The sequence below is a fragment of the Hyposmocoma kahamanoa genome, unplaced genomic scaffold (genome assembly GCF_003589595.1).
Source record: "Hyposmocoma kahamanoa isolate Upper Pololo Valley unplaced genomic scaffold, ASM358959v1 92, whole genome shotgun sequence".
Lineage (NCBI taxonomy): Eukaryota > Metazoa > Arthropoda > Insecta > Lepidoptera > Cosmopterigidae > Hyposmocoma > Hyposmocoma kahamanoa.
Genome location: NW_020654748.1, coordinates 7,688,682 through 7,713,085, shown reverse-complemented (window position 1 = coordinate 7,713,085; position 24,404 = coordinate 7,688,682). Strand labels below are relative to the sequence as shown.

Genomic DNA, 24,404 nt, shown 5'->3' with positions numbered 1-24,404 from the left:
GAAATTCAGTGCAAATACTATTGAGTGACTGATCAAATTACTTGGAGAAGTATGCATAACCAAAATGACTTGAACCCTCTTCGTACTGCCCTTGTTTGCCCAGATTATAGAAAACTGAATATGTGTCAATCTGCATCATCTTTGCTTTTTCGAATCCAGTAATACTTTTATTATACTTGTAACGATGCTGACCTCCTTCATCATCATCCCACCTCTTTATCACCCTCTTTATTGGTTCTTGGCCACTTACTTTTAAAATTATGATTCGTTCTCGAATTTCTTTCCTTTTCCTTCACTATTTTTAGGTTAGTTTAGGTTCGTTAAGTCATCACTCCCATCAAAATTCTCAAAACAAGAGGACATTACTGTTAAATCGTATAGATATACAGGCCCTTAAGGGTGCGTGTTGTCTGGATTGAGTTTAGTAGGGAGTGTTTTATATTAATTGTACTTTTTTATATCATTTTATTGTTACAGCCTTTTCATTTTGTAAATAAATTATGTGGACCGAGCCTTTCCTTCCGCTAAGGCTAGACTACTAAAGACCAAATAAAACGATCTCTTACCCGGTAGATCTAGTAAGACGAGCAAGAATCAATCTCTTCTGGTCGTTGCTCATTTTGGTAACATTAGGTGGCTCCATCCGCTGTCTGATCCAGTTACATTGTTCCAACGAGTTAATGAACATAAACTCGATACCGATGTTGTTACAATAAGCCTGTTCTAGACGGTTTAAGATTTCCCTATAATAAAAAAAAAAGACTTAGACGAAAATAAAAGTATTTTTCCTTAATATACATTAAAATATCTTTTTTTCCTCAACTCACACCGATTTCGTGATGATTAACAAAAATATTTTTATACTAAAGGAATTGAAATCTCGCAAGATTATAATCAGTGATCGAAATAGGCTGTTCCAAATGAGCGGATAAATGTCTACATATCACTCACTACAAGGAGTGACACGGAGTGGTTAAAATCGCCAAATGTTAATTAAGTACTTTGATAAAAATAGTTTCACTACATCATCGTAGCATAAAACTGCTCACCTAGGAAGCTGAAGTTGAATCTTAAAGTAATTCTAGCAGCGCCATGTAAAAAAATGCAGTAGATAACTAACTGGTCTTTCACCATAGTAAAATTTTTTTATCAACTTTAAGAAATAGCAAGTTTTGACTAATGCAGATATAGTACATTTTTTAAAATAATATCAAGCGATGGGTCGAACAAGTCATGCGCCTCTTGGTATACTACACGCCTGTCCATTGCAGTTGAGTGCCACTCAGAGCTTTAAATCGCAAAGATCTGAAGGGCACTGCCACTGCGCCCGTCACCCTGAGCCATAAGCTGACAAATCCCACGTGCCTGTAATTTCACAAGGAAGATACCTTTATATTCATGGAATACAAACCACTCCCGTCCCAACCTCATACGTAGACAATCATATGTAGATCTAACCATTTGGACCAGCCTACTGATTACAACACTTACCTTAGAGGCAAGGCTTTTTCCTTTTCACCAATGAATGTCGTTGATGGAAGTTTGAATACTCTGTCCATATCAGCTTCATCTACAATACACAATGTGCTTATAAGAGATTGAATGTCAACTTAACAGCAGTACTGTCCGTCAATTACAAAGTTCGTAAAGAATATAAGAATAATAATAATAATATCACAGCAAAATTCGATATAATAACAAGCACATTAAAAGCAGTTTCATATCCCTTTACTAGTACAGAGTTATTAACATCACAACAATGAGTCCCATTCAAACTTAAGTATAAACAACCGAAAATGGCACTATCCTATATGTAGTCCCATTATGCTAAATAAATATAGTATTATGAATATATTATATACAATCACAGATGTTTCTTAAGTGTAGTTTTGATATTTTAGCAGGCAATAACGAATATATTATGTATAGGAAATGAATATGTTTTTCCGGATTTAAATCGCGTATATTTGTTTTTTCAAACAAACCGACGTTTCGACAACCGTGACCATGGACCTGTAAAGGGCCCGAAACGTCGGTTTGTTTGAAAAAACAATATACGCGATTTAAATCCGGAAAAATAGTTTCATTTCCTATGTGTAACAATCGCGAAAACCTAAGAACTCGATATTATTTATATAAACAAATTTTAACCTAATTTTTCTCATCCGCCATTTCCATTGCATCACAGAACGATGAACTTATGTTGAAAGTTATGGTGCTTTTCATTGGTCAATTTTCCAATATAAGAGAGTTAGTACGATTTTATTCCTTATTAGTATTATAGATAAATTGGTGGATTAGCATATAGGCGTCCAACGTTTCTTACATGATGTAAAATAAATTTTAGATACTACAAATGACTATGTATTTGTTGTGACGGGCCAATAATTATATCGAATACCTAGATAATGTTATCAATCTCAAGTACATTTATTCTGAATAAATTTATACAATTCAAGTATATACATATAGCTCTTCAAATATCATATTTGCAGTGCGTAAGTTTATACTTAAAAATCGATGTGCTATTGAAGAGAAATAAATAATTGATTGTTATCGAAGTATGGGAGAATAGTTTTCCAAAAGCGAATGTATTGGCGGCTGTACTAATCTGAATTCAGAGTTAGTGATACTATAAGTATGACGAGGTGACTTGGCCTTCAGCCAAAGCAAACGATGTACCTCCACGTGACTTTTACACGCCGCTCAAAGTCACCTAAAAACAACTCAACTGTACATTTTCATAAACCTCACCACTCAATGTTAGAATATATACAAATAAATACAATATGGCTCTTCTGTGTCCAACAGGGTGGTTTTTTTTTATTATGATTAATGATCCGGTTTACTTTTAAATTGTGCAAACGCATTCTATACATTAAATAACGGTATTCATGTTACGAAACTTTAAATTAGTAAGTTTATGATGAAAACTGCTAATGAAATTTATAAACAAATCAACGGTGACATATCCACTTAAAATCCACTTTTGCATTTTTACAGAGTAACGGGTTCGACGATACAGTTGTTTGTGTTTGCCTGAGTGATCCAATTGTCCTCTCTTTAAAAAAAAAACGAAAAACCTGACTTTCAATATTTCATATATTAGACTTCCATGATTTGTAAAATATTAACAACCTCGTAAGACTTTATTACTAATATCATAAACATTAATGTTTTTCCATAACTTTTTACAAACATGATAGATTAACCAAAAGCCAGGTACGTCGATAAAAACTAAAAAGTTTTTCAGTTTTTATCGAAGTACCTGAAACTTTTTGATCTGTATTTACCCAAATGGAGGTTCAAACATGCAAGCGTCCTCACGTCAGTATATTACTAATAGCTCTGTGGGGTTGCTAGTATTTTACAAATAATCCTGTAAATAATGCGTCCGCAAAATTTAAAAAATCGGAATCATCAATTAAAATTAAGTGTTCGTTTTGGGTATGAGCGATATATCTTTACGCACAAGTAATATGAATTAAGTCATAATTATGATACACAAAAACGAAATGCAGTAATAATTTAAACCCACTTAAAAGAAAAATTACGCATAAAAGTTAACAACCATGCAACTTAGGCAAGTATCCATATACAGGGCAACAAATGACTAAACAAGTGCAACAAAAATATGAGATTATAAAATATAATGTGCAAAATGTCTACACCGAGATACGGAGATATGAGAGATGAGTAAATGGCGTGCGAGCCGAGGACCGTATGCTATACATTCATAAACCCCTATTGTAGTTATGGCGTCCAGTTGGTAAACAAACTAAAATAATTGCAAATAAAACATAATTGTGTGAATCTGCTGAAAGAAAAATTATATTCGCCAGAGGGTGAAACGCTAAAGCCACAAGTGTGTGGACCGTTCGCCGTTTCAAAACAGATTTGGTAGACAGATTCAAATTGCACCGATACGAAGTTGTGATCGCAATTTACGTGTGTAGATTCTGAGCCGCCATAACTACTAAATGAGCTAGATCGAGCGGCAAGGGTGCTGATACGACTGGTTCTTTCTTCTTACCAAACCTGTAGCTGTTGTGAATCACCTCCCGTGGATTTTTAGCGGAAAAATCGAAGTTTGCTATTCCCAACGGGTCGAGTTTCGCTATATGATGTCCTCGGATCTGTTTTTTAGTTAACGGTTTAGTGTGTGAAAATATTTCAGCACCTATCAGTTAATTGGAAGAAAAATAATAGAAGAAGCAGAAAGAAACACAACATTTTGTAAGTTATAAAAAAAACACCTGCTTATTTATGTGCTTACGAATGCACATAAGTAAATAAACGGAATAATGTACATATTTTGTTCATTATTATATATTTGCAATTTGCATCGTCAAATGCCAATGATTGTGACTATATCAATATATAAACACCTCTATATTGGTTAGTGTTAGTCATAAAACAAACACTAGAAAGAACTTTTAAAACGGGACAATTATTTATCACACGACAACACAACTGAAAAGATATACATAAATAGCACATCAATCATGTGAATGCAATCTAAGTGATTTTCAATCGATTGCAAAAACTTTACGTAAAAAGAATAGATAAAATTGTATATGCTATTATTGTTAAATGTTAATAGAACATTTTGACGTGCATTGCAAAAGGCAACAAAATCGTTTCAATGTGCGATTAAATACGGGGACTTCCTGTGGTTTCTAAATCTATAATATGAAATCGTCAACAGTAGTTAATGTAATGCAACATTTAATACCAGCACCTCTACTATGAGATTAAAGGGTAAATAATCGCTAGACTCGCTAGTGACCGTGTAAAATGTTTGTATACAAAAATTGTACGACAAAATTAATTTCGTTTACAATGTGCATTTGTTTCAAGTAATTTCAAGCTTATGTGTACGAACATCCGACTCAAAGCAAATGAAAATCGCAACAAATTAATTATAATAAAACAATGCTGATTTATCTTACAACGCACTGAATGTAGATGGTGTGTTTTAATATGTGTTACGTATGCGATACGTGTGTAATTTCTGAACCGTTGCCGCGCAAATATCACAGACCTACGCCGTAATCTGCATGACCTGAAAGTATAGCCTAGATATGCACAATACCATGAGTAATTGACCTATATAACTAAACACATATAGTTTTATAGAATGTAAAACACATTTCTGGTCTAGTAAAGGAATATGACTACAAGGCATTAGTCGCTATATTTGGGTAACTATGGATCTAAGTTAGTATAAACATTGCTAAATAGTGTGGGTACCAAAATGCGAAATTGTACATTACAATTTAAGCGTATGGTATGTATATGGTGATAAGTTAGTAAATATGATATGTTAATTTTATTATTGTTAATTGACCGAATACTTCAAAAAGCTAGTCTCAATTTTGATTAAGTAAATAATAATACATTATAATATTATACATTAACTACATTAACTGTGTGAAAATACCAAAACAATAAAAGAAATTAGAATAAAAATAAAATAAAAATTACGTATAATTATCATATTGTCCCTTGCGCCATTAACAACACTACAAGTTTTAGTTTTAACAAACTTGGCAAGTTCTAGTTAAAAGCAGCTAAACTACAGAATAAGCATTGGGTAAAAGCATAGTATACATTTTAAGTAACTACAAGATACAAAACTCTCTTAGGAGTTAGGGGAGTACCATACAACCCCATAACGTTAAAATATACACAGTGCGAGACTCATCAAGAGCGTAAGTGAAGCTTAAGAACCCTAAACCAATTTTATAATCGTATTGCATATTGAAATTTAAAAGAATATACACCATATGCCACCACAATCAAAGTACATTGTATTATTTTGAAGTAAAATTCAAAGTTTTATCTGATATATTGTGTATGATCATAAAAATGCAGTGATATATATTTTTTACAAACATTATGCAAATAACAGTATTAACACAAAAGCGAAATTTAATTATTAGGTGAATGGATCATTGTTTCCTATACATCATAGCACGCAGAATGCGTTTAAAGTAAAAATTCAAATTATGGAGAATGTACATTCTGCTAAACGTCAATAGCAATGCGAAAGACTGGATATGTTCATACCAAAACGACACTGTTGTCTAATGACGGCCTCGTTAGCGAAGGCGCGCATGCCCCCGTGCCAGTCGCAGCTCGACACAGGATCCCCGGTTGCAATCCCGAGTGGATCTAGTTGCGCCACGAGGTGACCCCTCGACTACATCACGTGAAAAACAATCCACTTAATCAGTGACGGATCCATATACAAGTTTAACGTACGCATACAATTTGGAGGTACGTCACTTCATATTAGCACGCTTCATGTACAACATAAAGAAAGCATGTTAAAATTGCCAATTATTATTAAAACGTAACATTTCTAGAGTCTATGGATCCGTGCCTGATGCAAATACTTATCTATCGTAATCCCTTAAGCGTATTATAAATACCACAGCCATGAAGATTCTTTATAAATGCTTTTAGGTATTCTGGCAGCCTTATATTTTCTTCGGGGTCATTTCGGGATGATTAAACCAAGCAGATTTTTGTGTTAACAGGGTTGTTAAGAGTAAATACAAAAAATCTATTTGTAACCCCACGATATATTCCTAATGTTTCGGATTACTATTTCTTTATTAAAACAAACGAATAAGAATCGAAATGCAATAAAAGTATACTCCTAAAAAAATCCCATCTACAATAAATAAATACAAACAAAATAAATTCTAGAGGAAAATGCAATACGTTTCAACTTTATTTTGAGACTAGCAATTTTTTGATCGGCCTTAACCGTATGCAGCATTATTTGGTTAATCTTTAACACGTAGAAAACACTTTTACTTTAAAGGAATATTGAAACCTGCTACCAAGAATAGCTATCGGAATTTTCATGTACATGCAGGAACTGTTAAGTTTAAATCAACGAGTATTATTTGGATAGCATTCAATTAACACAACATGAATTATTCAAAAATAACCGCTGGATGATCTTTTGAAAAAAGAAAAATGTTAATGACAAAATCATTTCAAAACTTCACGTACGCACAAATAAGTGAGATATAACTAAAATACTATCAAATTAAACGCTATGGCAAACAAATTAGTCAAATCCATAATGGCAGGCGATTACAATCATACGTATGCAAATATAATTAAAAAATATTTCGTTCGACCTCGAGCTTTCGTCAAGTTTTTAAAAGCTTATGATATTATATATCTGTATTAAAAGTACCTTATATCTGGATACCAGTTAAAGTAAAAATATGGCAGTGTGGGATGTAAATTTAAAAGTAGGAAATTGTGAAATATATTTATCACTTTGAAACTTGTACGTAGTAAAATTTAAATACACAGATCGTATATTATACTTGCATACATATGTCAATATCGCCGCATGGAAAACAATAAATGACACGCAAGGCAATGTTCAACTAGTAATAAGTAACAACACGATCTTTTACGCAAGTGATTGCTTCCAAATAATCGGCGACCTTAGGCCTGCGTACCGAATTTGAAATATTTCCTCATGATGAGCTCGGAGCTTGGCGCGCGCATGCCCAGATCGGGCAGGTTGGCTGTGGTGATCCCGAGCGGGTCCACGTCGGCAGCCAGGTGACCGCGAGCCTGCCACGCACCCGCCACCACGTCATCACTTAGCCCCAATCGAAAGGCCACACTCCAGCGACATTACACGTTTGTGTTCAACATCCACAGGTAGTATTGAAATATTGGCGCCCATCATGGGGCTTTATTTTGTAAAGTCGCTAAAAGTGCCATTCAATCTAAGTAAATTTTCAATTTAAAAATAATTATAATTAATATTGGGAGCGCAATGCCAATGTCTAGTTAAATGCAGTTTCAATAAATGGTACGTTACGCGTCATTGCCATCTACTTTTACCAACCAACTGTAAGACCAATTGCAAAATTTTCACCCAGCTAGAAAACCTAGAAGAGTATTCCTAAAGTACAATTTGTGTTAAAAAAAGAACACGTAAAAGTGGTGTGCATAATGGATGCTATAAAAATTACTTACACAGCGATAAATAAATCAGTGTAATTGTGTATAAATGAAACCCCTACCTAAAGCAACGGATCATACACCTAATTGTGTACACGGATGTTAAAAAGTAACTGTTAAACAATTTTATGTGTTGAAATCTAAACCTAGGCATACATAACAACAATTACAAATTCTACTCTATATTCACGGTTCGGGATCAATCACAAGTCACTTCATATTCAAAATATTAGGGAAATACATACAATAAGTATGTAAACAAAATGTGCAACCAAGAACAAATAATATAAAGGTAGTCCATGACGTCATTCACCTGGTAACTTCTAATGATGGCTTGAACAGCAAGATGGTCATCGATGATCTTTTCGTTGATAGGAGATCCTGAGAAATTTCGCAATTATTTAAACACATTTCACATACCTTTAATCGTAAATATTTTATTTATAACTTCAGTTATACCGTTTATTTTGTCGGTGTTCTTATCCAAAAACAGATAGTTAATAATCACCTGCGGAAATAGAAGGCATGCCACCAGACGCTGGTACAAGGGATGTGAGAGGGACTTCATTTTTGGAGTACGGAGCGAGATTTGGTGGAGATTGGTATGCGGCTCCGGGCTGAGCGCCGTTGGTTGCATTTCTGAAGAATGCATCCCACGACTACAAAAAAAATCTCAATTAAAACACTGTTTAAACCAGATGTAAGTCTGCCTGTAAACTATTTGCCTAGAGCTATATTTATAAATTAAAAAAGTGAAGAGAATCTGTATCCGAGTAGCATAACAAAATTAAGCAAATAAACAACGTTATATGAAAGACGTAGACAAGTATGCAGTGTACACGGTACATATGTTATCTATCAATGTCAGCCGATACCAGTGTAGTTCGTGCATATATATGTTAGTGTAGTTATACGTAGTGCAGTGTAGACTGTTTAAATAATGATAATATAAATTATGGAAAGTTTTTTCTGCATTTGTAACATTACTTCTTTGCGTGTTGATGGCATACTCTGTGTTGTTACAGCCTAATGGATAGCCAAACATTGATAATATTTGAAGACTTTACCAATTTCCTGTAACGTATTTATCGAAAGTATATAATAATATTTATTTATTTATTTCCACGAAATGCAAATTACAGAAATACTAAAAAAAATCTATTATTAAGTGAACATGACACTTTGTGGATCAGGTAAGCTAACAACGTAAAACCCTGTCTCTCAAACTAGGCGAACCTGTATCTTAAATTAATATATATATATATATATATATATATATATATATATATAAACAGTCATTTAATCTAATGTTCCTTTTTTCGATCATAGAGCAAAATTGTGTATAGTGTAACATTCTAAAATTTACATAAGGAAACAAAAATTTTAAATTTATGTTAAGTTTACAAACCTACATTATAACTTAAATGTATGTCTACATATGTTCTGTGGGTGTAAGTTTGAAATGTATGTCTATGTTCTGCGGGTGTAAGTTTGATAGTATGTCTATGTTCTGTGGGTGTAAGTTTGCGTATATACAGGTGGCCCATTTACAGTGTCTAAATTTTTTTTAGATAGAGGACATTGCAAGAACCTATTTAAAATAAACATTAGTTCCGCGAAATTTTAGATTTCTCATAATTTAAAGTAGTAAATTTTTTTGCTATACTTTTTGAAAATGTTCTACTCTAATCATTAAAAGCACTCAAGTTTGAAAACTATTCCACTAAATTAATTGAAATTTGATATGGAAGTAGTGTGTGTTAAATAATGAAGAGGCTGTATAATTGACACACCTTTGCCTACTTTGTTACCGCTCTTTTATACGTCAAACTTAACAAAAATATATAAAAATTTTCTCTGAGTGATATGTGTGTTCATTTTGCTTCTTTAAATATAAATTATTACATGTTTGCCCGATATCAAATAACCGTAACATGGTAGCAGAGCGTAGTTACTCAAAATTATATAAATAAGAAGTGGTAAATTGGTGTAATAATACCGTAAAATGGCAGCAGAAAATATAAAATCCATCGAGTGCTTGGTGGACGAAAAAACGTTTCCAATATGGAAATTCCAAATAAATATCCTATTCAGGAGCGAAGGGATAGAACATATCGTCATGAAAGGTCTTTCCGACAAAAAAGAAGATTCAAAACTTGACGCACAGGCTCAGAGAATTATAACAAACACAGTGGATAAAAAGCTTCTACCAATGCTGATGTCATGTACAAACGCAAAGATTATGTATGACAAACTTGTATTACTGTATGAACAAAAAACCGATCAACAAAAATGTCATTTGTTGCAAGAATTTTTTCAATATAAATTTGACATAACCAAAGACATGACACAAAATATAAGTATATTAGAAGGTTTGGCACATCAATTGACAGGCTTAGGTGAAGAAATAAACGAAAAAATGTTAATATCAAAGATACTTGTTACCTTGCCAGATGAATACAGAACATTTTTGACTGCTTGGGAGTCTACACCGGCTGCAGATCAAACTTTAAGTAATTTATCATCCCGTTTAATTAGTGAGCAAAATAGAAATAAAAACAGTATAACTACAGACTCAATTGCATATAAAGCATCAACAAATAAACCTAAAAGGTTTGTAAATAAGAGAAAGTGCTCAATTTGTCATAAAACTAATCATGTGGAGAAGGATTGTTATTATAAAGGAAAACAGCAATGTAACATTTGTAAAAAGTTTAATCATCCAGAAAAGGATTGTTTCTGGAACAAAAATAAAAATAACAAGAACATAAATCCTAATAAAAATGCTGTTTCATTCTTCACACAGACAGAAAATATAGAAAGAATGGCATTGTGCGCTCAGACTGAAAACTTCATAATAGATTCTGGGTGTTCATCACACATGACAAATACTAAAACAATGATAAGAGACGAGAAAGATTGTTCTATTCAAATACATACAGCCAAAAGAAATGATACCTTAGAATGTACAATGAAAGGTACAATACACACCGAAAATGTGAATTTTGAAGATGTACTATATATTCCTAACCTGAAACAAAATCTTTTGTCTGTGGCAGCGATTACAAATAAAGATGGAGAAGTGACATTTACAAAACAACAAGTAATTATAAAGAAAAATAACGCTATAGTACTCGAAGGTAAGAAAAATGAAAATGGCCTGTACACTGTACAATTAACAAGTAAAAAAGATGATGCTTTCCTGTCATATAAAAAGGAAACTGCAAAAGATTGGCATATAAAATATGGTCATCCAGGCAAAGAAACATTAAAAAACATTTTGAAAACAGTGGATGGTATAAATATAACTAAAGAAGAAATAGAGGCCCTTACTTCAACATGTGATATCTGTATGAGAGCCAAACAAACAAGGTTGCCATTTCATACGCGTCAGAAAGCTGAACGAATAATACATACTATACATACAGATGTTTGTGGTCCGATCACTCCACCCACTTGGGACGGCAACAGGTACATACTGACCTTTACTGATGACTATACTGATTATACACAGACTTATCTCATACAAAATAAACATCAAGTTTTCAAAAATTTAAAAGGCTATATACAAGAAATAGAAAGACACACCAGCCAAAAAGTGAGTATAATCAGGTGTGACCAAGGAGGAGAATATACAGGCTCAGATCTAAAAGATTGGTGTAAAAGGCAAGGAATAAGACTGGATTATACGGTCTCTCACACTCCACAACAGAATGGCAAAGCAGAACGCTATAACCGAACCCTTTTGGAAAAGGTACGAGCTATGCTCTATGAATCTAATGTTGACCATGAGATGTGGGGAGAAGCTGTATATTCTGCAACATACTTACTAAATAGAACACCAAAACAGGGTCAAACAAAAACACCAATAGAAAAATGGACAAACAAAAGACCAAATGTTAAAAATATACAAGCTTTTGGATGTGAAGCGTATACTAAAAATCTTACACAATTGAAAAAACTTGAAGAAAGGAGTAAAAAACTGATCATGGTTGGCTACGCTCCAACAGGTTACAGATTGTGGGACCCTATAAAGAGAAAAATAACTGTTAGACGAGATGTTGTATTTAGCACAATAAAGAATAAAGAAAATAAATTCCAAGAACACCAATCTAATCGAATAATAATACTAACAAATAACCAATATATGGAGAAAGAACTTCAACAAAATCAGTCTATTGAAGATGAACCTAATGAAAATGAACTAATTGAAAATGAACCTAATGAAACTGAACTAATTGAAAATGAACCTAATGAAACTGAACTAAGTGAAAATGAACCAAACGAAATAGAACCGAGGGACTCTGAACCAAATGAAGAGAAACAACAAGATGAAGATATTCAGAAAACGAGATTTGGACGAATAATTAAACGACCAACATACCTAAAAAATTATGAAACCAATATAGCACAAAGTAATTGTGAACATAATTCAGTTCCAACTACATACAGAGAAGCTGTAGAGAATGAAGAATGGAGAAAAGCTATAAACAAAGAATTAGAAGCACTAAATGATCTAGAAACTTGGACTGAAGAGAAACTACCAATTAATAAAAGGGCTATAGACACAAAATGGATTTTCAAAGAAAAGGAGGATGGAACAAAAAAAGGCTAGACTTGTCGTAAGAGGATTTCAGCAAAAATATGAAAATCAGTATGATAAATATTCACCTGTAGCTAGAATGCCAAGTATAAGAATGATAATATCAAAAGCATTGAATGAAAATCTTCCTATAAGACAGCTCGACATACCAACAGCATTTCTAAATGGAGAATTAAAATCTGAAATTTATATTAAACCTCCAGAAGGTTTCAGTACAAAAAAGAACAGAGTATTAAAACTTAAAAGAGCACTCTATGGTTTAACTGAATCGCCCCGTTGCTGGAATGAAACCATAAACAACTTTGCAATAGAAAGAGGCTTCAAGAGATCAGAGTATGATTCCTGTTTGTACTACAAAAAGGACTGTTGGATGATAATTTATGTTGATGACATTCTTTTAATTGGAGCTGACTGTGAAGATACTATAAAAGACTTAAAAAAGGTTTACAAAGCTAAAGATTTAGGAGAAGCAAAGAAGTTTTTAGGGATGGATATTGAAAGAAACAAAGATACTATAACAATGAAACAAACTAACTTAATAAACCAAATACTAAAGAAATACCAGATGACAGATTGCAAAGAGATGAAAACACCTATGGAAATTAATTTTAAAGTAAAAACTGAAAATAAGATAGAACAAGAAGATAAGAAGGACTTGTACCGTGAACTCATTGGAAGTTTGTTATACCTAACAACAATGTCAAGACCTGATATAGCATATTCTGTGGCATATTTAAGCAGATATCTAGACAAATCAAATGAACAAACCTGGAAAGCAGGAAAGAGAATACTGAGATACCTAAAAGCTACAAAAGATATAGGATTAGTATTCAAGAAATCATCAGATAATAATATATATGCCTACTCGGATGCAGACTGGGCAGGTGACAACATAGATCGAAAAAGTGTTAGTGGCTCCATGATATTTCATGGCAATAATCTAGTGGCATGGTCATCAAAGAAACAGCACTGCGTGGCGCTGTCAACAGCTGAAGCGGAGTTCGTGGCTGCTGCAGTAACTGCTCAGGAACTTCTGAACATCAAAGGGGTAGCTAAACACCTTCAATGTTCTGGTAAAGTAAATACTTTGTTAGTAGATAACCAGAGTGCCATCTGCATGTCAAAAAGCTATGAAAACTCAAAAAGAACCAAGCATATTGATATAAAATATCACTTTCTAAAAGATATTATTGAAAAGAAGTTATTACAGATTGATTATGTTAGTACTAATGATAATTTCTCTGATTTAATGACTAAAAGCTTGGGTTCTGAAAAATTTTATAAGTTTGTAAATGTAATACTGAACTAGTTTTACTTTAATTATATTTTTAAGTATTTGATTTATTTACATAACTGTAAAACACGTAAAATGAGTGTAATACTAGTAATTAAGTGAAACATTTTTGTATACTAACATATTTCTACAATTTAAAAGATAACATTAAATTCTATAGACTACTATAGAATAGTAACATATAACACATTGTATTAATACCAACTTGGTTTGAAAATATTTGTAAAAGATAATGTCACAATGTAAAAGATAATGTGTAATAAAACTTAGATAAGTTGTCATTAAGATTTAATATAATTGTATCAACTTTATAAGTCCCTATTGTTAATTTTTATTAGGAATATGTACTTTGTATTACATATGAGACAAAGATGTGACAATTAAGAGGGCGTGTTAAATAATGAAGAGGCTGTATAATTGACACACCTTTGCCTACTTTGTTACCGCTCTTTTATACGTCAAACTTAACAAAAATATATAAAAATTCTCTCTGAGTGATATGTGTGTTCATTTTGCTTCTTTAAATATAAATTATTACATGTTTGCCCGATATCAAATAACCGTAACAGTGTGATCATGTAGCTAGCATGTCTAGCAGCCATTTTTGTGTTTATTCGTAGATTGATAATAAATAGATTGGTTTGAGAATAATAAAGGTAAATATGAGTTGTACTAATATTTTCTTCTAAGAAATTAAGTTCAAATTGTTCGAATAACGATTATTTATTATTATATTAACGGTTTTTTGTGACTCAGTACACGTCATGTCAATTTATGAAGATGTTGCAATAGTTGCAACACTACAATTTTATTTGTAAACAATCCCTACATGTATGGTAGTTTTCATTAGCAAATTGTGATTGTACATTTTTCACAGTTAGGAATTTTTGGAAAATTAACATTATATTCGTGTACAAATCAAAAAATCTAAAGGTCAAAAATAACGACGCAATCTGAGAACAAACACAAAAATGGCCCATTGCATGCTATCTACATCTTATCACACTACTTCCATACCATATTAAAAATAATTTAGTGGAATAGTTTTCAAACTAAAGTGGTTTTAGTGACGAGTAGAAACTTTTCAAAAAAGTATGTAAAAAATCATAACTTCTAAACAGTTGATTTTTGCCTAACTAATGTTTATTTTAAATGAGTAGTTACAATGTACTCCATCAAAAAAAAAAAATTTTGGATCACTGTAAATTGGCCACCCTGTATAAAAATATTATCATTTTAATTGCCTTGTGACCAATTAGAACCTCGTAAAAAGTTTAATTTCTTGAACCACATGGTTATCATCATTTCCAAACAATACTAGTATGTTAATTATCAGATTTACCGGTTTTACATAATAGATGTCGGTTTCGAGTGATAACCATATTAAATTAGGACCAGCTAACAAAGTGACCTTGCACGCTATGACTATTCAATTTTACTGTCATGTGGTTATAAGTACATTCATCCGGCCAAATAGTGTTCGTCCCGTGAACAAACAATTTGTCGTTTTTCCATTACACGCCAACGGCACGTTGTTAAGAATCTGTACCTTTATATCAAGCGATCGTGATTTCTATGAAAGCGAAGATTCTCAAAGTCAATATGCCTCATAATTCAATAATTACTTTGAAAAATATGCCATGGCATTCCGTCTTGAATGTTTCTATAAACGCTTACGTAATAAACGGCGGCGGTCGCATACTCGGGAATGTCTAGACCTTTATCAGACGTTTCTATTACAGCATATCAGTGACCCTATTATTGTTATTAAATCGCAATCAGTATAGTGGCATCAGTATCTGGTGTCGTTTCCAGTCGATAGATTGTTCTAGGCAAATCGTCAATAATCTGTTATTTTTAAACGCTGTCCACAACCGTGAAGTATGCGACATTGAGTGTTTTAGAAAAAAACTACGTTTCTTTAAAATATCTACGTAAAACATTTGACGTTTATAGCAGTAACATGGCCAGGTAAAATCGTGAAATTAATAATATATTCGTACGCTTGAGGAAAACGTTTCTCCTTGGTAAAGTTCATGTATGAATCACCAGTGCCTATACAGATTCAATTCGTAGAAATGTTCCTTGTGTTCTTGAATAAACTCCGATTAAAACAAGTGATGCACTGAAGTATTGTTTTTTAAACTTGGTAGGTCAATGAAATCAATTCTTTTTCTGTTACTGCATTATTACTGTGTCACGGTCGCACAGCGACATTGCACTTTGATTCTAATTCCGATGGCAAGAATGTGTAACTTGATAAGTTTGTCACTCAACACTTGATCAGGTCATTGGCAAGGTCAACAATGAATTCAATGAATCCATAAACATATGTACCCCACATGGTCCACTGAAAACAGTATCATATTGTTAGCATTGTGATACACCGTTGATTATTTCATCATTGTTTTTCTACCTGTTATCTTTTCTTTGAAATACCTTGTGTTCTTTCGACTACAGTCAACTTTAGAAGGAAGAAGGTTCCCAATGAAAACATGCCTATACATAAATGTATATGATTTGATTTATATAGAGATATTTACATGGAAATATGACAATTCAGTTAGAATGTTGATTGCCTATATTTCGGAAACAAGAATAGAACAACTACTCGATTTCGATACCTTCAATTCAAACTGTGTAAACAAGAGTATTGGGGCGCACGAAAGGAGCCTCCCAGCATAAGTATACCATCCTTTTCTATACGTCTGGCGCACCCTGGGCTACAATCGGCGAATACCTTACACCGATAGGCAAATCCTTCCACCACGATGGCAAGCATTATTATATGCAAGTCAACGATATGATAAAATGAAGAATAACAGCTTTTGTAAACATCATCAACCCATTTATACGTCCCACTGCTGGGAACGGGTCTCTCCGGCACGGGTCGCTCATGATTCATCCCCTAGTTCGCCACCATACGGGACTTGACACAGGAGATAATAACAATCGGTTCTCACTACTCAAAGTATATTGAGACATAAAAACGCCTTGAATTGGAGAATAGCAAAATCAACCAATAAAATAATTGCTCCTTATAATAAAATTAAGGCGCTATTTATAAAAATGAATCTTCGTGCGTGAACAGCCACTCTGAGAGGTGGATGATTTTCTTAAAAATTAAATGGGACCACTATGGAGGTACCCTCTTTCCAACAAAAAAAAAGAATCATGAAAATCGGTTCACAAATACCGGAGTTATCGTGTAACATACAAACAAAAAAAACAGTCGAATTGAGAACCTCCCTTTTTTAAAGTCAGTTAAAAACAAAGTATGATTTGCCTCTATTTAATTTCGGTGACTATTTTTTTATTTAATATTCGAGTATAATATTCTGGAATATTAAATAATATTTCAGAATACTAAATTTAAATTTTACTTCTAAATAATAATTCATGATAACCACCGAAATGGAGTAGAGGACACTAACCTGAAAATTACCCATTTTAAGGAGCACTTTAGACTATGACCGAAGTTCCGATTATAATAGATTTATCTCTTCATCAGGCGATTGACCGAATAATGAATGAAGACAACTAAAGCCATAGAAAGTAATAATGAGGCCGACATGGAACACCATAATTTGTGTCCTATCAAGTAACACGTGACAATTTACCGTTTAACGAGTTGACGGAAGAATGAAAGAGCAAATAACTAACATTGCCTTAGTCCTCACAGCGCCCAACATAAAAGTGCTGACAGCATGCAATACAATAATAATAGTTACTTAAAATACTTACCGCGTGTACAGAGTTGGGATCTGAGAGCCATGTGTTGTACATAGTCTCGACGTATGCCGAACTGGAGCCATTGAGGAAGGGTTCTGCCGCTGTCGAACTCTTCAGCCTATTGGCGTTTACTGTCACAGCGGCGGTCTGCGCAAACGTAAATTAACATTATCAAGTGCAAAGAAATGTTAGGGAAACCTTAAGTGAGTAACTTTATTGAATAAATCATGAAAGGCATGTTTTGAATTATGCAGTTTGCTACAGTGGTAGGTATACTTTCTGTGTGAGTGCCCACGGAATCACAGACACAAGAAACTTGATATAACAAGATATTTTGACCAACGCACGTTAAGAATACTACGTTAATACAGCAATATATATACAATAGAGACGGCGTCTTTTTCAACAGAGACGAACCATTTGACTACTTGCCAGTTAGAATTTAACACGAACATTTAATTTAGTCACTAGAGTTACAACAGGTTAAAGTAAAAGATCTTCTCGGTATTTTAACTACAGCCACTTTTATCTTGTCATAAGCAGTGGCTTAAGGTTCGAAACACGAAACTACGAATCGGCGCGATGCGGCAAAGCATCTCACTGCCACAGTTCGGGCAGTGTTGGGCAAAATTTAATTGTTCAGGCAATTAAAGATTGACAATTAATTAATTGTCAATTGCGAAACAGCAATTAACAATTGATTAATTGTTAATTGCGGTTCTCGCAACTAACAATTAATCAATTTTCAATCTTTTCAATGTTTTTGATTAACAATTAACAATTAAAACTGACAATTATGATAAATTCATATGGGCGAGTGAGTGGGTGAGTGAGTGGGTGAGTGGGTGAGTAAGTGGGTGAGTGAGTTGGTGAGTGAGTGGGTAAGTGAGTGGGTGAGTGAGTGAGAGTGTGAGTGGGTGAGTGAGTGAGCTAGTTTGTGAGTGAGTGGGTGAATGGGCGAGTGAGTGGGTGGGTGAGTGAGTGACTGAGTGGGTTAGTGTGTGAGTGAGTGAGTGGGTGAGTGAGTGGGTGAGTGAGTGAGTGTGTGAGTGAGTGGGTGAAAGAGTACCCACCCCTAACCCAACTCCCTAACAAAATAGTGCACGCCATCTTGGATTTAGAAATGAGTGTCATATTCGTAATGATACTTTTATTATGTAGGTTTTAATTGTTAGTTTCAATTGTTTCTTAAAACAATCAAAAAACTTAATTGTAATAATTAATTTAATTGATTTTTTAGTCTGATAGAATGTCTGATTGAAATTTAATTGATTAACACCCAACACTGAGTTCGGGTAACCATTCCTCCGTCGATCATCAACCGTACTGATCGTATTTTTTAAAGTAGGTAGCAACATGGATCGTAAAAGAATGTTGCACTGCTGTTATTGATAAGAAAGTACAGGAAAAAAACGCAAAGAAGAATAACATCGCAGGAATGCGCGATGCGGAGCAATTCGCTGATTCTTGCGATGTGTCGTGCGTGCTCGTAGACTGCTATGCGGCGTCGCATCGTAATTTTATGTTTCGACCCTAATACATTATGCGTAACAATTAAAACCTAAAACTATTAAAAGCCTAATTAGAGTAGCAGTAGAGCTCTCTGTGAAACATTTCGCCCAGGGAAGTACTGCCACCTTACCTATTTCTGCCGCCAAGCAGTATTGTCAGCATTACTGTGTTCCGGTTTTGAAGGGTAAAGGTGCTGGTGAAATAACCGGCACATGGAACTTGTCAACTTATGTCTCAGGGTGACGGGCGCAGCGGCAGTGCCCCTCAAATCTTTGCGATTTAAAGCTCTGAGTGGCACTGTTAGTGTTATGGACATGCGTGTAGCTTACCATCAGGCGCACTACTTATTCGGCCCGTCACTTGATATTATATATATAGATATATGTGTGATTGCGCGGGTTCTCCATAATGATAAAAATTAAGAGCCCATGTTTACAAAAAATCTTTTGCATTACGTAGCAGAATCACAATATACATGTTAGTTAATTTGACAACAATCGGCTGAGGTAAAATCAACAGCTCGCTGGGATTTTTGCTTTTTTATTGTAAGCCGTATAGAGTTCCTTTAAATATTAAGTGGAATACGAGATATACAATCATATTCACGTGAAGCCTGACATTTTGAAATTAACGGTGCAAATTCCATTATTCCATTTTATAAATAACATTTTCAATATTAAATGCCCTAAGTTTAAACAATGTGCTATTATGCCATTTTAAAACTGGTTTAGCAAACATTTCCATAAGTGCTTATTGAAAATTTGCATTTGTAACAGCGGGGAAAACTTCTTTGGTGAAAATACTATTTTTGTATTCTAGCCCTTTTAAGAATAAATATACAGGTTGGCTCGAATTATATGTCCTTAAGCGTAGTAAGCGTCATAGAGTTGAATTTGTTTATCAAAATGTCAAGCTTGTCATGCCCTTGACAATTTTGTTGTCCGTACATCTAAGAAATGACAAATATCTAAATATAAGAAGTGATTCAAATAAGTACGTGCGCACATTCGTTCTTTATATTAATTGATATTTTGATGCCTTATTTCATCTTTACGTTACATATAGTTCCTAATATCTTTATTATTAGGCCAAGCTAGTGTCTAACTACAGCTGTTACTAGTCTTAGAATAAATCCCACTAAAAAAATTACGATACCACTCTACGCAAATGTTACAAAAAATTTCATTTCCACTGACACATACAACTTACTATTTCAGTAGCGCCCACTTTATTTTTATCACAATTCCAAAGTACATAGCAGCGGAGGCTCGTCCCATAGGTGCCGATATCATCTATTGTTATTGTTTTTTACCAACGCCTCAGCATATGATAAGATTATTTAAAAGGAGATAAACAGTTGCTAAATAGTTCATATAAAGAAAATAAACAATAAAGTAAATAAGCAACACAGTAACGTAAATAAATATAATGTAAATTAATTGATATTCACATTAGCAAGTGTACGCGAAAATTACATTTTAGAACATTGCTTTCAAATTTATAATATTTTCAAGGTCTGATAATAATGACAGAGCATGACTAAGTTATGTCTTATCGCGATATAAAACAACATGAACTAACAATTTGCACTCTTGATCTATCAGAACAATATCAGACGGATGTGAAAAGATACTCTTATCTCAAAAAACGCGTCAAATATGTAAGTACCTTACAATATCTTATACAGTTACTTAGCCACACGGTAGAAGAAAGGTCTGCATAATAACAACTTTCCAGTTCCTTTACGGAAGTTAAAAACGTTAAAAATATGTTTAATCAAAGAAGCTTTAGAGAGAATAGACTAGTGGAATATTTAGCACTAGTCTGATTTCTATAAAGCTTCCAAAAGCAATATTTGGAAAACTTGCTCGTCCGTGAAGGAAACTACCTTCGGATTGTGCTATTAAAGATTAAAATACAAGGATTTCAATTGTTTCATACTCTTCAGTAATATAATTTCGATATTCTACTATATACTTATTATGTTTTGAATGACATTAACTTGGTATTGATTTGTCCCATCTTATTTAAAGGACTTTCATAAAGGATGTTTCCACAGGAGTCATGATCCTCTAGCTATTGCATGTACAGTTTTCAGGTACACAGTACACATCCACATTTATTTAGTATGAGCTAACAAAAATCATCCTGTCTTGAGCTTTACAAGTCCTATAGCCAGGGATATGGAACTAGAAATATTAAAAATACCTGTTCTCATAAGGTAAATTAAGAAAACCCAAAAAAAAGTTTTATTACACTATTATATAAAAGTACATACTATATAAGAAATGTGTTACAAATTTATTGGTATTCAAATCTCTAAAATTTCGACAATATTACTCATTATACAAATACTTAATTGTAGAGTGATAAGAGCAATAAAATGATTCATTATGATAACAAACCAATTGCGGTCAGTCACTACAATATCAAAGATTTAAAAAAAAAATATTCAGTTTCAAATATTTCATTTTAGTCAATTTTATATAAATTTTTTGCCTTTTCAATACGGTTTTGTATGGTGGGCTAAAAAATTTTTTAAGCAATACTCAATGATGTAGTGAAAAAAAATGGTACTAGTATAAAAAAGCTTCCCTTACCTGTGGTTTGTTGAGGAGCCATGATGCAAATCTCTCACTGCTACCAACTTTGTTTGAAACTACAAAGACTGCTCTTGCTCGATGCATTCTTACAGTGTCTCTGTACTGTTATAATGTTGTGCCAATCCTGAGAACAATATACTCTATTCTATATAAACTTTTTCTACATAAACACATTTTTATTAATTGCCCCTCTAGAACTTATTAATCATTATCAAGTTCAGAGTCATGGGTTTGGAAACTCTTGTTTATTCCATACCTTGTTTAACCCTGTGTAAAAGCAATGCCATAAAGCTACCGTCAGAAAACCATAAAAAAACCAATATACCAATGTAACACTTACACACTTAGCATACAACTAATGTCTCCATTAAGCTGTTATATTAAATAGGTAGTTGATGACAAGAATTAAGGTAATTAAATAAAACCAGGTCAAGCCAAGCACAATTACAGTAGATCTGGTATATCATCATTTTATTGTTTGTACAAGTAGAATCTTCAAAGTAAAAATATTTTTATTTCACTAATCATGATTTAAGAGTACACTGTGCGTGCATTGTGTATAACAATGCAGTACATAACTTTTTTGTATTTGGCAGAGCATCAATTTTTCTTTGCCTATTCTTGTTTATGTTCTATTTAAATGAATAAATAGTTCAAGGGCTAAAAATCTTTTTGCTAATGTTTTCAAATGCAGAACCAATATGTCTGATTAACTTTACTTAATGAAACTTATTACCATAAAAAATAAGATTTTGGAGATTTATTGGTAATACAAGTTTTAGTCAGAAGACAACCTCTGTACATAATAAGTACTTGATAGGTTTATCAACTTCAGTTCTTTTAAGATTTCAAAACTATGGCCCTTACATACAGGGTGTCCCAAAACTCAATGATAACCTGAGAACAAGATTTTGCCTAGTTTGTAATGAATAAATGATTATAATTTTATTACAGACTTCAGCAAGTGCTCCAACTGTTTTCCACCGGCATCAATATGTGCACGACAATGCCTTAACAATGACCTTTTTACCAATTGTGCATATTGTCGTAAATTTATCTGATGTACAGCTTCCGTGAATCTTCATCGTAATTCGGCAACGTTTGATATCGGTTTTGCATAAACTTTTTCTTTCAGACAATCCCAGTAAAACAGTCTAGGGAGTTCAAATCTGAAGAACGGGGTGGCCACAAAATTGGACCAAGGCGCCCAATCCATTGACCTGCATACTCTTCATTGAGATGTTCTACTGTACGGGCATAATGAGCAGGACACCCGTCATGTTGATACCACATTTCCCGCATTATGCTAAGTGGCACGTCTTCCAGTAGATCTGACACCCCGTTCTCCAGATATGAATAGGTAATTTTGGTTTTTAGCAAAACCAAAAATTTGTTTTCCAAAAAGCTTGATGTAGAACGTTTTATACCATTTTAAAATCTTAATTAGTTGCGCCAACTTCTGTAAGAAGTTGCCATGGTAGTTTAGGTACATTTTTTTACAGTATGGGGTGTCAAAGTTACCTTGAAAAAAATCTGTTAAAAATTTGAAGAAAAAAAATAAACAGAAATTTTTTTTTGTGCTGAAACTGAATCAATTCGGGTTTTCTTTGGTATTGTGTTCATTAACTGGGCTATTTGGGTTACTGTTACAAAAAATTAAAATTAAAAAAGCAAAATTAGCAAATTTGTAATTGTAGTACTAAAAATGGTGTACAGGTGTACATTTTCAACATTTTTCATTAAAATGCTTATATCACAAAAAATCATGTATTTTTTCTGGGTTGTTACAAACTAGGCAACATCCTGTTCCCAGATTATCATTGAGTTTTGGGACAGCCTGTATATACAGGAGGTATTTGTTACTTACAAACTTTCCACTGTCATAAAATGTGATTACAGTTGTCTAGATAAACATCTTTATTTCATTAATCATTGATTCTACACAAAAAAAAATTTCATTACTTTAATTATGGTAATTAAATTGATACACAATATAAATAACTCCTCTTATAATGAGCACTATAGAATAATGAAAAGTGAATGCAATGTATCAGAATCTATGTCATGGCATGTAACTCTCAAGGTTACTTTCCCGTATTTAAATCTTTTTGACATTGAACTCAGGAAACACCAACAAAAAGTAAAAAAGCGTATGTATCAATTTCAGGATCGCCCTAAAACGATTGCTGTAAAACGCTCGTAATGCCTAAAGATGGTCAATATATTTCGACCGCGAAAGTCCGCGTGTACTCGAAGATTCTGGCTCTAAATGAATAAACACAATACGTACCCGCTGTAAACTTGTCCACTGATGGAATAATAACAAAATTCAGAATCTGATCAATACAGCAGTCCCGTGATTCAAGGTTATATAACTCACTACAGCAAAATGAAATGTTAGCACTTCAGAGACACGGCAAGAGTAATTACACTTTTTACAGAATAAATTGCGTTTTACGTTTGTTTCATGTCTTGAACGTTAATTACCTGTGACACTAATCGAAAGTTGTCTCGCAAGTGCAGTCAATTTTGTAAAAAATTCAAAGAATTATCATGCCTCCCGTGCATATGCTCTCATCAGTCAGTACTACTGTCGGACGTTAGACGTAGTCATGTCAAATTTTTTTTCTTTGTCTATGGCAATTTTATAGTG

The 24,404-nt window shown here is 33.4% G+C and overlaps 1 protein-coding gene across 6 annotated transcripts in view; it reads right to left on the bottom strand.

The window, feature by feature from the left end:
- Window positions 1–24,159, bottom strand: part of LOC113236898 (2-oxoglutarate dehydrogenase, mitochondrial) — a 42,573-nt gene extending 18,414 nt beyond the window's left edge. Inside the window, exons 1-8 of one of the 6 annotated variants that reach the window (XM_026473113.1) lie at window positions 24,042–24,159; window positions 21,749–21,875; window positions 17,649–17,783; window positions 8,516–8,666; window positions 8,321–8,388; window positions 6,073–6,205; window positions 1,492–1,570; window positions 567–743 (exon numbers count right to left, since the gene is read on the bottom strand). In XM_026473113.1, the coding sequence (XP_026328898.1) occupies window positions 567–743; window positions 1,492–1,570; window positions 6,073–6,205; window positions 8,321–8,388; window positions 8,516–8,666; window positions 17,649–17,783; window positions 21,749–21,835 (830 nt within the window). In that variant the 5' untranslated portion in view covers window positions 21,836–21,875; window positions 24,042–24,159. Of the gene's footprint in view, window positions 1–566; window positions 744–1,491; window positions 1,571–4,033; window positions 4,137–6,072; window positions 6,206–7,493; window positions 7,612–8,320; window positions 8,389–8,515; window positions 8,667–17,648; window positions 17,784–21,748; window positions 21,876–24,041 lie in introns of those variants that run through there. The other 5 variants (XM_026473115.1, XM_026473116.1, XM_026473117.1 and 2 more) reach the window with 5 other exon arrangements.
- Between the last annotated feature and the right edge of the window lie 245 nt (window positions 24,160–24,404).